Here is a 17,436-nt window from a genome sequence, read left to right as displayed (position 1 = left end):
CTTATATACTTAGGATTCAGAATTTTTATTTTGTAATCACTAATTGACTTTAATTAAATGTCTGAATTATATTGATAACACCCCTATTTTCAAATATTGGCTTACAAAGAAATTTATTGGATTTATTTAAGAAATGTTTTATTCTTATTTCACCAACATTAGAATTAAAAAATTGACAAATATGACCAGTAAATGATGGGTAGAAATCCGTTGTCTTTAGTTACTGGCCCATTAAATGATGATCATCATAAAATCATCAATAAATGCAGTATACTTAAATGTTTTATCACAAGTTAAACAATTATCTGCTAGAGGAAATGATCTTATCAGTAAAATTAAATCAATATAGTAAGACCAATCTGAGTGGACCAGGAAAATCAATACTGGCTTATCTAATAAACTACAGACTACATTAGTTTATCCATAGTGCACAAATTGTTCACTACTAGTGCACTACTAGTGAACAAGAGTGTAAAGTTTGGTCTTAACAGTACTGTAAAGGGGTTTCATGGCTCTCAAGTATGAAACAGGTACTCCGGTGAGCAATAGGGGTTTCATGGCTCTTAAGTCTGAAACAAGTACTCCAGTGAACACAACACACAACAAATCAACTTATTTATTATTCACACAACACAGGCTAAAGTTCTTCAGTCAATCATTGAAAGCCTGGTTTCTTTGCATTGCGGCGTTTCTTGTAGAACCGGTATAATCAGCTGAGACCGCAACACAATATTGTTTGAATCACGTGAACTTATGTATTATAAGCCTCATACTGTCTTTAAGACCGAAGACCACAGTTATCTGGTCAAGATATTGATGTAAAATTATAAAACAGAGTGCCAATGTATTCAAGTATCAATATTTTATTGAAGTTAAATTAAAGAGAAGAAATCGGTGCTCCTTTTGCATAGATGTTAACATGATTTGACACTGTTTCGCAAAATATGATAGTTTCCAGTGTAAATCTTGTAAAAATCATTACCTGTGATACACTGTTAATTGGTTGGTTGTAGCCTTTTTCCGTCTTGACCTCAAGGTCATGTACTTCTACTCAATTTTGTGGGACACTGAATTAGTCTACCTAATGTTTTCTTGTGATTCAATTTTGTGTCCTTTATTATTCTACAACAGTCAGTTGCTTGTTTTTCAATCGAGACTGTTCTAAAGTGAAAAGCCAGGTTAGTGTCTTCATGAAGTATTATCACGCCTGATATAGAGAAAGCTTTTTTAGGGATGACCTTTTTTAAATTCTTAATTTATACAGATATCGGGTTGAAATTTGGCCAGTTCACATTGCTCAACCATATAATATTGGTGTCTGAGAATGAAATTTGAAAATATAATATATCATAATATAAATTAATAATATATCATTTTTAACTAACTCACCTATGAAACTGAATAATTTCAGTAAGGAATGACATATCTTAACCAAACTTGGTCTATAGGAAAAACTTATTGAGGTCTTTCATGGGATTGCATTTGGGGTCTCTAGGGTCAAGGTCACTGCTACGGTCAGGGTCCACATAACTTGACCAAACTTGGTATAAGGGAATAGTTTATGAATACCTTTCATGGGATTGCGTTTAGGGTCCCTAGGATCAAGGTCACTGTTACTAAAAAGAGAAAAACGGTTGAAACTGAATAACTTTAGTTAGGATTGACATATCTTGACCCAACTTGGTACAATCTCGATGAATCTCCGGTACCAAAAGGGCTAGGAGGTTGGTTCTGTCCTTGAAATTTAGGTCTCTCGATTCCCTACAAGAAGCACCCGTCGGGGTGCCTGAATGATATTCCATCACCGGTTCCATTCGCCTACAAGGCTATTTTACACTCTAAAATGCAGCGAAAAATGCCTAATGCTGGGGTTGTGCGGTGTCGAAGATATCTCAGCATCCCTGCACTTTCCGCGACTGGGACCAGTTTTTCCATTTAGGGGACGCTCTCCCCTTCAAGATGCACCTGTCGGGGTGCCCGGGATGATATCTGGTCACCGGTTTCCAACGCGTCAAAGTATGACCAAATTTCGCGACAGTTCGTACTTTTCAACGTTCCCCCCAACGTACCCGGTACGGGAATGCAAATCTCTATGAATCTCCGGTACCAAAAGGGCTAGGAGGTTGGTTCTGTCCTTGAAATTAAGTCTCCTAATTCCGTACAAGAAGCACCCGTCGGGGTGCCTGGAATGATATTCGATCACCGATTCCATTCGCCTACAAGGCTATTTTACACTCTAAAATGCAGCGAAAAATGCCTAATGCTGGGGTGTGCGGTGTCGAAGATATCTCAGCATCCCTGCACTTTCCGCGGCTGGGACCAGTTTTTCCATTTAGGGGACGCTCTCCCCTTCAAGATGCACCTGTCGGGGTGCCCGGGATGATATCTGGTCACCGGTTTCCAACGCGTCAAAGTATGACCAAATTTCGCGACAGTTCGTACTTTTCAACGTTCCCAAACGTACCCGGTAGAGGAATGCAAATATCGATGAATCTCCGGTACCAAAAGGGCTAGGAGGTTGGTTCTGATCATGAAATTTAGGTCTCTCCATTCCCTACAAGAAGCACCCGTCGGGGTGCCTGGAATGATATTCGATCACCGGTTCCATTCGCCTACAAGGCTATTTTACACACTAAAATGCAGCGAAAAATGCCTAATGCTGGAGTGTGCGATGTCGAAGATATCTCAGTATCCCTGCTTTTTCCGCGGCTGGGAACAGTTTTTCCAATTAGGGGACGCTCTCCCCTTCAAGATGCACCTGTCGGGGTGCCCGGGCTAATATCTGGTCACCGGTTTCCAACGCGTCAAGGTATGACCAAATTTCGCGACAGTTCGTACTTTTCAACGTTTCCCCCAACGTACCCGGTACGGGAATGCAAATCTCGATGAATCTCCGGTACCAAAAGGACTAGGAGGTTGGTTCTGGTCTTGAAATTTAGGTCTCTCGATTTCCTACAAGAAGCACCCATCGGGGTGCCTGGAATGATATTCGATCACCGGTTCCATTCGCCTACAAGGCTATTTTACACTCTAAAATGCAGCGAAAAATGCCTAATGCTGGGGGGGGGGGTGCGGTGTCGAAGATATCTCAGCATCCCTGCTATTTCCGCGGCTGGGACCAGTTTTTCTATTTAGGGGACGCTCTCCCCTTCAAGATACACCTGTCGGGGTGCCCGGGATGATATATGGTCACCGGTTTCAAACGCGTCAAAGTATGACCAAATTTCGCGACAGTTGGTACTTTTCAACGTTCCCCCAACGTCCCCGGTACGGGAATGCAAATCTCGATGAATCTCCGGTATCAAAATGGCTAGGAGGTTGGTTCTGTCCTTGAAATTTAGGTCTCTCGATTCCCTACAAGAAGCACCCGTCGGGGTGCCTGGAATGATATTCGATCACCGGTTCCATTCGCCTACAAGGCTATTTTACACTCTAAAATGCAGCAAAAAATGCCTAATGATGGGTGTGTGCGGTGTCGAAGATATCTCAGCATCCCTGCACTTTCCGCGGCTGGGACTAGTTTTTCCAATTAGGGGACGCTCTCCCCTTCAATATGCACCTATCGGGGTGCCCGGGCTAATATCTGGTCACCGGTTTCCAACGCGTCAAAGTATGACCAAATTTCGCGACAGTTCGTACTTTTCAACGTTTCCCCAACGTACCCGGTACGGGAATGCAAATCTCGATGAATCTCCGGTACCAAAAGGACTAGGAGGTTGTTCTGGTCTTGAAATTTAGGTCTCTCGATTTCCTACAAGAAGCACCCGTCGGGGTGCCTGGAATGATATTCGATCACCGGTTCCATTGGCCTACAAGGCTATTTTACACACTAAAATGCAACGAAAAATGCCTAATGCTGAAGTGTGCGGTGTCGAAGATATCTCAGCATCCCTGCACTTTCCGCGGCTTGGACCAGTTTTTCCATTTAGGGGACGCTCTCCCCTTTAAGATGCATCTGTCGGGGTGCCCGGGATGATATCTGGTCACCGGTTTCCAACGCGTCAAAGTATGACCAAATTTCGCGACAGTTGGTACTTTTCAACGTTCCCAAACGTACCCGGTAGAGGAATGCAAATATCGATGAATCTCCGGTACCAAAAGGGCTAGGAGGTTGGTTCTGTCATGAAATTTAGGTCTCTCGATTCCCTACAAGAAGCACCCGTCGGGGTGCCTGGAATGATATTCGATCACCAGTTCCATTCGCCTACAAGGCTATTTTACACTCTAAAATGCAGCGAAAAATGCCTAATGCTGGGGGGGGGGGTGCGGTGTCGAAGATATCTCAGCATCCCTGCACTTTCCGCGGCTGGGACCAGTTTTTCTATTTAGGGGACGCTCTCCCCTTCAAGATACACCTGTCGGGGTTCCCGGGATGATATATGGTCACCGGTTTCCAACGCGTCAAAGTATGACCAAATTTCGCGACAGTTCGTACTTTTCAACGTTCCCCCAACGTACCCGGTACGGGAATGCAAATCTCGATGAATCTCCGGTATCAAAATGGCTAGGAGGTTGGTTCTGTCCTTGAAATTTAGGTCTCTCGATTCCCTACAAAAAGAACCCGTCGGGGTGCCTTGAATGATATTCGATCACCGGTTCCATTCGCCTACAAGGCTATTTTACACTCTAAAATGCAGCGAAAAATGCCTAATGCTGGGGGTGTTATCTCAGCATCCCATCCCTGCATTTACCGCGACTGGGACCAGTTTTTCCATTTAGGGGACGCTATCCCCTTCAAGATACACCTGTCGGGGTGCCCGGGATGATATATGGTCACCGGTTTCCAACGCGTCAAAGTATGACCAAATTTCGCGACAGTTCGTACTTTTCAACGTTCCCCCAATGTACCCGGTACGGGAATGCAAATCTCGATGAATCTCCGGTACCAAAAGGGCTAGGAGGTTGGTTCTGTCCTTGAAATTTAGGTCTCTCGATTCCCTACAAGAAGCACCCGTCGGGGTGCCTGGAATGATATTCGATCACCGGTTCCATTCGCCTACAAGGCTATTTTACACTCTAAAATGCAGCGAAAAATGCCTAATGCTGGGGGGGGGGGTGCGGTGTCGAAGATATCTCAGCATCCCTGCTATTTCCGCGGCTGGGACCAGTTTTTCTATTTAGGGGACGCTCTCCCCTTCAAGATACACCTGTCGGGGTACCCGGGATGATATATGGTCACCGGTTTCAAACGCGTCAAAGTATGACCAAATTTCGCGACAGTTCGTACTTTTCAACGTTCCCCCAACGTACCCGGTACGGGAATGCAAATCTCGATGAATCTCCGGTACCAAAAGGGCTAGGAGGTTGGTTCTGTCCTTGAAATTTAGGTCTCTCGATTCCCTACAAGAAGCACCCGTCGGGGTGCCTGGAATGATATTCGATCACCGGTTCCATTCGCCTACAAGGCTATTTTACACTCTAAAATGCAGCGAAAAATGCCTAATGCTGGGTGTGTGCGGTGTCGAAGATATCTCAGCATCCCTGCACTTTCCGCGGCTGGGACTAGTTTTTCCATTTAGGGGACGCTCTCCCCTTCAAGATGCACCTGTCGGGGTGCCCGGGATGATATATGGTCACCGGTTTCCAACGCGTCAAAGTATGACCAAATTTCGCGACAGTTCGTACTTTTCAACGTTCCCCCAACGTACCCGGTACGGGAATGCAAATCTCGATGAATCTCCGGTACCAAAAGGACTAGGAGGTTGTTCTGGTCTTGAAATTTAGGTCTCTCGATTTCCTACAAGAAGCACCCGTCGGGGTGCCTGGAATGATATTCGATCACCGGTTCCATTCGCCTACAAGGCTATTTTACACACTAAAATGCAGCGAAAAATGCCTAATGCTGAAGTGTGCGATGTCGAAGATATCTCAGCATCCCTGCACTTTCCGCGGCTTGGACCAGTTTTTCCATTTAGGGGACGCTCTCCCCTTTAAGATGCATCTGTCGGGGTGCCCGGGATGATATCTGGTGACCGGTTTCCAACGCGTCAAAGTATGACCAAATTTCGCGACAGTTCGTACTTTTCAACGTTCCCCAAATGTACCCGGTACGGGAATGCAAATATTGATGAATCTCCGGTACCAAAAGGGCAAGGAGGTTGGTTCTGTCATTGAAATTTAGGTCTCTCGATTCCCTACAAGAAGAACCCGTCGGGGTGCCTGGAATGATATTCGATCACCAGTTCCATTCCCCTACAAGGCTATTTTACACTCTAAAATGCAGCGAAAAATGCCTAATGCTGGGGGGGGGGGTGCGGTTTCGAAGATATCTCAGCATCCCTGCACTTTCCGCGGCTGGGACCAGTTTTTCTATTTAGGGGACGCTCTCCCCTTCAAGATACACCTGTCGGGGTGCCCGGGATGATATATGGTCACCGGTTTCCAACGCGTCAAAGTATGACCAAATTTCGCGACAGTTCGTACTTTTCAACGTTCCCCCAACGTACCCGGTACGGGAATGCAAATCTCGATGAATCTCCGGTACCAAAAGGGCTAGGAGGTTGGTTCTGTCCTTGAAATTTAGGTCTCTCGATTCCCTACAAAAAGAACCCGTCGGGGTGCCTTGAATGATATTCGATCACCGGTTCCATTCGCCTACAAGGCTATTTTACACTCTAAAATGCAGCGAAAAATGCCTAATGCTGGGGGTGTTATCTCAGCATCCCATCCCTGCATTTACCGCGACTGGGACCAGTTTTTCCATTTAGGGGACGCTATCCCCTTCAAGATACACCTGTCGGGATGCCCTGGATGATATATGGTCACCGGTTTCCAACGCGTCAAAGTATGACCAAATTTCGCGACAGTTCGTACTTTTCAACGTTCCCCCAATGTACCCGGTACGGGAATGCAAATCTCGATGAATCTCCGGTACCAAAAGGACTAGGAGGTTGGTTCTGTCCTTGAAATTTAGGTCTCTCGATTCCCTACAAGAAGAACCCGTCGGGGTGCCTGGAATGATATTCGATCACCGGTTCCATTCGCCTACAAGGCTATTTTACACTCTAAAATGCAGCGAAAAATGCCTAATGCTGGGGGGGGGGGGTGCGGTGTCGAAGATATCTCAGCATCCCTGCTATTTCCGCGGCTGGGACCAGTTTTTCTATTTAGGGGACGCTCTCCCCTTCAAGACACACCTGTCGGGGTGCCCGGGATGATATATGGTCACCGGTTTCAAACGCGTCAAAGTATGACCAAATTTCGCGACAGTTCGTACTTTTCAACGTCCCCCCAACGTACCCGGTACGGGAATGCAAATCTCGATGAATCTCCGGTATCAAAATGGCTAGGAGGTTGGTTCTGTCCTTGAAATTTAGGTCTCTCGATTCCCTACAAGAAGCACCCGTCGGGGTGCCTGGAATGATATTCGATCACCGGTTCCATTCGCCTACAAGGCTATTTTACACTCTAAAATGCAGCGAAAAATGCCTAATGCTGGGTGTGTGCGGTGTCGAAGATATCTCAGCATCCCTGCACTTGCCGCGGCTGGGACTAGTTTTTCCAATTAGGGGACGCTCTCCCCTTCAAGATGCACCTGTCGGGGTGCCCGGGATGATATATGGTCACCGGTTTCAAACGCGTCAAAGTATGACCAAATTTCGCGACAGTTCGTACTTTTCAACGTTCCCCCAACGTACCCGGTACGGGAATGCAAATCTCGATGAATCTCCGGTACCAAAAGGACTAGGAGGTTGTTCTGGTCTTGAAATTTAGGTCTCTCGATTTCCTACAAGAAGCACCCGTCGGGGTGCCTGGAATGATATTCGATCACCGGTTCCATTCCCCTACAAGGCTATTTTACACACTAAAATGCAGCGAAAAATGCCTAATGCTGAAGTGTGCGATGTCGAAGATATCTCAGCATCCCTGCACTTTCCGCGGCTTGGACCAGTTTTTCCATTTAGGGGACGCTCTCCCCTTTAAGATGCACCTGTCGGGGTGCCCGGGATGATATCTGGTCACCGGTTTCCAACGCGTCAAAGTATGACCAAATTTCGCGACAGTTCGTACTTTTCAACGTTCCCCAAATGTACCCGGTACGGGAATGCAAATCTCTCATTTACTGACAGAGGCGTAGATTACCCTCTGTTTGTGAATTAATAACTGTGCTAGGAGAATCTAGGCATGAACACTCAAATTTTGAAACCATGCAATGTTGTGTATTCCGAAACCCTTGATTTAGTACTTGAAAATGGACATATTTATTAGGGTCATGTAGTGAAGAACGCATACTGAAACTATAGCTGATATTTTTTGTCGAATCACGTCACATGATGTATTCAGCCGCGAACTCGCGTATATAGGAAGTGATGAGCCTGACGTGCAGCAACGTTTTAACGAAGCAATATGGCGTGAAGATATTTGATTAAGGGTCATTTAAGGATTATTTCCGTGATAGTATTTTAATTGGTCAAGCAGATTCTGAGAGACAGATTTTATTAAAGAGTTGCCCATATAGACATACATGTATATAGTGGAAGGGAGCCATGTTCTGCATTGAACCACTTTATTGAACAAAATTTAAAGATGACCATCCAAGGAACTTTCCTGCGAAGGTTTAAGTGACCCGCTCACGTTTTTACACTTACAATAAGTATTCCCGGTAATGCATCTTAAAACATTTATTTTATCCTGTTGACTGTAGCATAAAAAGTATTTGGTTTTAGTGGTGTTTGGACCCACGCCGGTAGACAAGTAAAAAGTTGAAAAACGCCGGCTAGTTCATACGGCCACCGGTATTTTTCCTAAAATGTTGAACTTTTAACAATACATTGATAACATCACGCGATAATGTACATCAACCAATCAAGCAAAACCACAACCGTAATTTATTTTCAATCGCGTGATTAAAAATTGTGGCTTTCAAAGACGATATTTAAGCAAATATCTACATTTGCTGAATGGTTCCAGCTTTTGGGACTTTTGTTTTAACCCTCCTTATGATTCGCCACACTTTATTTCGTAATCTTAACAAGAGGCCCATGAGGGCCTATGCTCTACTGACATGGCTCTTGTGGTCATTTTCAAACCAGAGCATGTATGTATGGGTAATAGGCAACAAACATATAGTTTACGTTTTGTGTTTGGGTTAGCTGAAAAAGTTGCACGTTCAACATCTGAGGACAGGAAGTGTTGTTAGCAGATAAGTTGTATGAACTATTTTAATATGTGCCAAGTCATCTGACGAAAACAAATGCTTTCAAACCTGTACTCATGGTCAAAATTTCATTTCTGTAGTTTTAAAATAAAAATAGTTGGATCAAAAGGTCAAAGTCAAGGTCATCCCAGGACAACATTGACGCTCGTTTGCAAAACTGTACACATGGTCAAAATTTCATGGCTAGCTTTATAAATAAAAAGTAGGTCAAAACGGGTTAGGCCAGCTTTGGCCCCAGGGGCATAATTTCAATTGTTTTGCTAGACGGTTATCATTTGATGTTTCACAACAAATATCAAAGGTATGAGTCTTGTGGTTTGAAACAAGAAGATTTTGAAAATATTTTGTAAATAAGTCTCTAGGAAACTTGTGGGCAGTGCCAGTTTTGACCCCAGGGGCATTATTTGAACAATCATGGTAGCGGACCACTAAATTATGCCTTATTCAAAATAGCAAGGGTCTGCATAGCTGGTTCACACAAAAAGATTTTTTTATACATTCCTAATTTTAGTATACCAAACCCGTGAACCCCGGGGGATGGCCAGTAATGACCCCAGGGGCATAATTGGAACAAAAATGCACAAGCAATTGTGTTAAGATGGATGCGCGAACACACAAAAAGATTTTCAAACATTTCCTTATTTAAGTATACCAAACCTGTGAACCCTGGCGCATGGCCAGTAATGACCCCAGAGGCATAATTTGAACAAACATTCACAACTGATTATGTTTATATGGATGCGCAAACGACAGACACTTTGGCCAATAGAGCTAAAATTAGCCTTTAGCATTTCAACAAAAACAAGGGAGAGTAATTCACAAAATCAACTGCAGAACCAAAAAGCAAGCTGTCTCCCTTTAAACCTAGACTTGACTTTATATGTAAACTTGACTAAAAATAGACTTCGCCCATGTACATGTAAACTAGTGCGAAAAATAGACTTGCTAAAAATAGCATTTTTCAAGGCCCATAATCTAGGCATGCATTAGCGGATCTGGCTGTTTTTCGAAGAGAACCAAGCTTACGATCTTGCACTAAACTTGAGAGCCATGAATCCCGAATATCGCACGTGTACTTGCACCATACTCGAGAACAATGATTCGATATATCGCACGTGTTCTTGCACCATACTCAAGAGCCATGAGTCCCATATATTGTACGTGTTCTTGCACTAAACTTGAGAGCCACGAATCCCGTATATCGCACGTGTACTTGCACCTTACTCGAGAGTCATGAATCCCGTTTATACTACATGCTCTTGCAAGTATGGTGCAAGAACATGTGCATTGTACGGGCTTTATGGCTTTTGTGTATGGTGCAAGTGTACTGTTGGGATATACGGGATTCATGGTGCAAGTACTCCAGTGCGATATACAGAATTCATGGCTCTCGAGTATGGTGCAATAACACGTGAGATATAGGGGATTCATGGCTCTCAAGTTTAGTGCAAGAACACGTGCGATATATGGGACTTATGGCTCTTGAGAATGGTGCAAGCACATGTGCGATATACGGGATTCATGGCTCGCGAGTTTGTTGCAAGAACATGTATTATATACGGGATTCATGACACTCGAGTAAGGTGCAAGAACACGTAGTATATACGGGATTCATGGCTCTCGAGTAAGGTGCAAGAACACGTAGTATATACGGGATTCATGGCTCTCGAGTATGGTGCAAGAACACGTAGTATATACGGGATTCATGGCTCTCGAGTAAGGTGCAAGAACACGTAGTATATACGGGATTCATGACACTCGAGTAAGGTGCAAGAACACGTAGTATATACGGGATTCATGGCTCTCGAGTAAGGTGCAAGAACACGTAGTATATACGGGATTCATGGCTCTCGAGTAAGGTGCAAGAATACGTAGTATATACGGGATTCATGGCTCTCGAGTAAGGTGCAAGAACACGTAGTATATACGGGATTCATGGCTCTCGAGTAAGGTGCAAGAATACGTAGTATATACGGGATTCATGGCTCTCGAGTATGGTGCAAGAACACGTAATATATACGGGATTCATGGCTCTCGAGTATGGTGCAAGAACACTTGCGATATACGGGATTCATAGCTCTCGAGTATGGTGCAAGAACACGTGCGATATACGGAATTCATGGTTCTCGAGTATGGTGCAAGCACACGTGCGATACACGGGATTCATGGCTCTCAGGTATGGTGCAAGAACACGTAGTGTATACTGGATTCAAGGCTCTCGAGTATGGTGTAATAACATGTGCGATATAAGCGATTCATGGCTCCCGAGTATGTTGCAAGAACACGTAGTATATACGGAATTCAGGGCTCTCCAGTATTGTTCTAGAACACGTGCGATATACGGGTTTCATGGCTCGCGAGTATGGTGCAAGAACACGTAGTTTATACGGGATTAATGTGTTTCATGTACTCTGGTGAGCGGTATAGGGGTTTCATTGCTCTCTAGAGTGGTCTTTGTACTCTGGTGAACGGTATAGGGGTTTCATGGCTCTTAAGTGTTGTTCATGTACTCCTATCAGCGATACAGGCGTTTCATGGTTCTCTTGTTCATCGAAGTGATTAGATTGGAGTGATTGGATTAAAGGGAAAACCCGCGAAGTAAATATAGCCCACTTTGATCTTGATAGAACGCAGTTTCATTTTGTTGAGATTTATTCGCAAAAGAATATTGCATTAATTATTTAGTTCTGATAATAAAATCTGGTATATAGAGATTGAAATAAGATATATATGAAACGGATTTTATATGAAACATTTATTAATCCTAATTGCGTTGCGTCAGCAATTGAATAAATTTGTACCAATAAAATTCGACCAAGAATAAATTTAGTGTTAGGGGCGCACCAGACCGTTTTCTTTACCAACGGCCGTCGATATGTATTCTTTTAACTTAGCTCAAATCAGGCGAGTTTGGTGTAAATGAAAGTATTACAGTCCTCCCCCTCAGAGCCAACGCCTGTAACGATCATACTTGAGCCCCCGGGCTCGAAGCATATAGCCCGAGGGCACTGGACAATCTTGTGTCCTAGCAGGATACGGATGAGCTCCCCTTCCTTGGAGACTTGGTGGACACTGCTTGAGCCGCGGCCACACACGTACATGTGGCCCTGGTTGTCGACCGCCACGCCTGCAGGTGACACCAGCGCCTTGTTTGTGTATGTGAATAAAACTTCCCCATTCGCGACTGACAGAGCTACGACAGCATCGCTCTTGGCGTCAGAGACGTATAGCGTCTGCTGGGTACTGTCTGTTGTCAAGTATTCTGGGAATCTGAAGAGAGGGCTTCCGAACCTATCATATCGGAAGTGGGACAGAGGCGCTCCGGCGAACGTGAATACCTTCACCATTGGCGGCGTCTTGGTCCAGGGGTTGCAGGAAATGGCGAGTTTGTTCCCCAGCGTTGTCACGCCCCATACTTCGGACTCCACGTCGAATGAACTCTCTAACTCCATACACACTGCGTCGTAGCGGGCGATGAAAACCCTCGGCACTCCTGGAACCGTTAAGACAACTCTGTCAAGATCCCTTGAAGCGACGACGTCCCAGGGATGATTCTTAAGGTCTAAGCGGTTAATCAGTTTCCCCATGCTGGTGAACATCTTAAGGCAACAGTTGTTCCAGTCGGCGAGAATGAAGCGGCCGCCTGAGATGAAGCACGCCCCTGTGAAGCAGCAATACTTGTTGTCATTGGAGCTTTTACCGTCCACGTAGCAAATTCCCTTCAGAGGTGTCTTTGACAGGTCCACCTCACATGACTCAGAGAGGAACGCGGGTAACGTCGATGGACGGGCAACCACTCCAACTGATCCGAGGCTCTTAAGATTGTCCAAGATGTTCTCCAGCAATCTATCGGGCTTGAACTTGTAGTCAAGGCCGAAACATTGTGCAAATTCCCGTCGTAGGATTTCTTCGTACACGAAGCTCTTCCGATTTGCTTGTTGCGGTGTCGAAGATATCTCAGCATCCCTGCTATTTCCGCGGCTGGGACCAGTTTTTCTATTTAGGGGACGCTCTCCCCTTCAAGACACACCTGTCGGGGTGCCCGGGATGATATATGGTCACCGGTTTCAAACGCGTCAAAGTATGACCAAATTTCGCGACAGTTCGTACTTTTCAACGTCCCCCCAACGTACCCGGTACGGGAATGCAAATCTCGATGAATCTCCGGTATCAAAATGGCTAGGAGGTTGGTTCTGTCCTTGAAATTTAGGTCTCTCGATTCCCTACAAGAAGCACCCGTCGGGGTGCCTGGAATGATATTCGATCACCGGTTCCATTCGCCTACAAGGCTATTTTACACTCTAAAATGCAGCGAAAAATGCCTAATGCTGGGTGTGTGCGGTGTCGAAGATATCTCAGCATCCCTGCACTTGCCGCGGCTGGGACTAGTTTTTCCAATTAGGGGACGCTCTCCCCTTCAAGATGCACCTGTCGGGGTGCCCGGGATGATATATGGTCACCGGTTTCAAACGCGTCAAAGTATGACCAAATTTCGCGACAGTTCGTACTTTTCAACGTTCCCCCAACGTACCCGGTACGGGAATGCAAATCTCGATGAATCTCCGGTACCAAAAGGACTAGGAGGTTGTTCTGGTCTTGAAATTTAGGTCTCTCGATTTCCTACAAGAAGCACCCGTCGGGGTGCCTGGAATGATATTCGATCACCGGTTCCATTCCCCTACAAGGCTATTTTACACACTAAAATGCAGCGAAAAATGCCTAATGCTGAAGTGTGCGATGTCGAAGATATCTCAGCATCCCTGCACTTTCCGCGGCTGGGACCAGTTTTTCCATTTAGGGGACGCTCTCCCCTTCAAGATGCACCTGTCGGGGTGCCCGGGATGATATCTGGTCACCGGTTTCCAACGCGTCAAAGTATGACCAAATTTCGCGACAGTTCGTACTTTTCAACGTTCCCCAAATGTACCCGGTACGGGAATGCAAATCTCTCATTTACTGACAGAGGCGTAGATTACCCTCTGTTTGTGAATTAATAACTGTGCTAGGAGAATCTAGGCATGAACACTCAAATTTTGAAACCATGCAATGTTGTGTATTCCGAAACCCTTGATTTAGTACTTGAAAATGGACATATTTATTAGGGTCATGTAGTGAAGAACGCATACTGAAACTATAGCTGATATTTTTTGTCGAATCACGTCACATGATGTATTCAGCCGCGAACTCGCGTATATAGGAAGTGATGAGCCTGACGTGCAGCAACGTTTTAACGAAGCAATATGGCGTGAAGATATTTGATTAAGGGTCATTTAAGGATTATTTCCGTGATAGTATTTTAATTGGTCAAGCAGATTCTGAGAGACAGATTTTATTAAAGAGTTGCCCATATAGACATACATGTATATAGTGGAAGGGAGCCATGTTCTGCATTGAACCACTTTATTGAACAAAATTTAAAGATGACCATCCAAGGAACTTTCCTGCGAAGGTTTAAGTGACCCGCTCACGTTTTTACACTTACAATAAGTATTCCCGGTAATGCATCTTAAAACATTTATTTTATCCTGTTGACTGTAGCATAAAAAGTATTTGGTTTTAGTGGTGTTTGGACCCACGCCGGTAGACAAGTAAAAAGTTGAAAAACGCCGGCTAGTTCATACGGCCACCGGTATTTTTCCTAAAATGTTGAACTTTTAACAATACATTGATAACATCACGCGATAATGTACATCAACCAATCAAGCAAAACCACAACCGTAATTTATTTTCAATCGCGTGATTAAAAATTGTGGCTTTCAAAGACGATATTTAAGCAAATATCTACATTTGCTGAATGGTTCCAGCTTTTGGGACTTTTGTTTTAACCCTCCTTATGATTCGCCACACTTTATTTCGTAATCTTAACAAGAGGCCCATGAGGGCCTATGCTCTACTGACATGGCTCTTGTGGTCATTTTCAAACCAGAGCATGTATGTATGGGTAATAGGCAACAAACATATAGTTTACGTTTTGTGTTTGGGTTAGCTGAAAAAGTTGCACGTTCAACATCTGAGGACAGGAAGTGTTGTTAGCAGATAAGTTGTATGAACTATTTTAATATGTGCCAAGTCATCTGACGAAAACAAATGCTTTCAAACCTGTACTCATGGTCAAAATTTCATTTCTGTAGTTTTAAAATAAAAATAGTTGGATCAAAAGGTCAAAGTCAAGGTCATCCCAGGACAACATTGACGCTCGTTTGCAAAACTGTACACATGGTCAAAATTTCATGGCTAGCTTTATAAATAAAAAGTAGGTCAAAACGGGTTAGGCCAGCTTTGGCCCCAGGGGCATAATTTCAATTGTTTTGCTAGACGGTTATCATTTGATGTTTCACAACAAATATCAAAGGTATGAGTCTTGTGGTTTGAAACAAGAAGATTTTGAAAATATTTTGTAAATTAAGTCTCTAGGAAACTTGTGGGCAGTGCCAGTTTTGACCCCAGGGGCATTATTTGAACAATCATGGTAGCGGACCACTAAATTATGCCTTATTCAAAATAGCAAGGGTCTGCATAGCTGGTTCACACAAAAAGATTTTTTTATACATTCCTAATTTTAGTATACCAAACCCGTGAACCCCGGGGGATGGCCAGTAATGACCCCAGGGGCATAATTGGAACAAAAATGCACAAGCAATTGTGTTAAGATGGATGCGCGAACACACAAAAAGATTTTCAAACATTTCCTTATTTAAGTATACCAAACCTGTGAACCCTGGCGCATGGCCAGTAATGACCCCAGAGGCATAATTTGAACAAACATTCACAACTGATTATGTTTATATGGATGCGCAAACGACAGACACTTTGGCCAATAGAGCTAAAATTAGCCTTTAGCATTTCAACAAAAACAAGGGAGAGTAATTCACAAAATCAACTGCAGAACCAAAAAGCAAGCTGTCTCCCTTTAAACCTAGACTTGACTTTATATGTAAACTTGACTAAAAATAGACTTCGCCCATGTACATGTAAACTAGTGCGAAAAATAGACTTGCTAAAAATAGCATTTTTCAAGGCCCATAATCTAGGCATGCATTAGCGGATCTGGCTGTTTTTCGAAGAGAACCAAGCTTACGATCTTGCACTAAACTTGAGAGCCATGAATCCCGAATATCGCACGTGTACTTGCACCATACTCGAGAACAATGATTCGATATATCGCACGTGTTCTTGCACCATACTCAAGAGCCATGAGTCCCATATATTGTACGTGTTCTTGCACTAAACTTGAGAGCCACGAATCCCGTATATCGCACGTGTACTTGCACCTTACTCGAGAGTCATGAATCCCGTTTATACTACATGCTCTTGCAAGTATGGTGCAAGAACATGTGCATTGTACGGGCTTTATGGCTTTTGTGTATGGTGCAAGTGTACTGTTGGGATATACGGGATTCATGGTGCAAGTACTCCAGTGCGATATACAGAATTCATGGCTCTCGAGTATGGTGCAATAACACGTGAGATATAGGGGATTCATGGCTCTCAAGTTTAGTGCAAGAACACGTGCGATATATGGGACTTATGGCTCTTGAGAATGGTGCAAGCACATGTGCGATATACGGGATTCATGGCTCGCGAGTTTGTTGCAAGAACATGTATTATATACGGGATTCATGACACTCGAGTAAGGTGCAAGAACACGTAGTATATACGGGATTCATGGCTCTCGAGTAAGGTGCAAGAACACGTAGTATATACGGGATTCATGGCTCTCGAGTATGGTGCAAGAACACGTAGTATATACGGGATTCATGGCTCTCGAGTAAGGTGCAAGAACACGTAGTATATACGGGATTCATGACACTCGAGTAAGGTGCAAGAACACGTAGTATATACGGGATTCATGGCTCTCGAGTATGGTGCAAGAACACGTAGTATATACGGGATTCATGGCTCTCGAGTATGGTGCAAGAACACGTAGTATATACGGGATTCATGGCTCTCGAGTAAGGTGCAAGAACACGTAGTATATACGGGATTCATGGCTCTCGAGTAAGGTGCAAGAACACGTAGTATATACGGGATTCATGGCTCTCGAGTATGGTGCAAGAACACGTAATATATACGGGATTCATGGCTCTCGAGTATGGTGCAAGAACACTTGCGATATACGGGATTCATAGCTCTCGAGTATGGTGCAAGAACACGTGCGATATACGGAATTCATGGTTCTCGAGTATGGTGCAAGCACACGTGCGATACACGGGATTCATGGCTCTCAGGTATGGTGCAAGAACACGTAGTGTATACTGGATTCAAGGCTCTCGAGTATG

At 44.2% G+C, this 17,436-nt stretch overlaps 1 protein-coding gene across 1 annotated transcript; it reads right to left on the bottom strand.

The window, feature by feature from the left end:
* Positions 1-12,057: 12,057 nt before the first annotated feature.
* On the bottom strand, positions 12,058-16,261 carry LOC128210455 (uncharacterized). Its single transcript, XM_052914805.1, has 2 exons — positions 16,236-16,261; positions 12,058-13,174 (listed from the first exon to the last, which is right to left on the bottom strand). Exons 1-2 carry the CDS (start codon positions 16,259-16,261, stop codon positions 12,058-12,060), a joined length of 1,143 nt encoding a protein of 380 aa, XP_052770765.1.
* Positions 16,262-17,436: the final 1,175 nt, after the last annotated feature.

This window comes from Mya arenaria, chromosome 12 (assembly GCF_026914265.1).
Source record: "Mya arenaria isolate MELC-2E11 chromosome 12, ASM2691426v1".
NCBI lineage: Eukaryota > Metazoa > Mollusca > Bivalvia > Myida > Myidae > Mya > Mya arenaria.
This window is presented reverse-complemented; position numbering and strand designations above follow the sequence as displayed.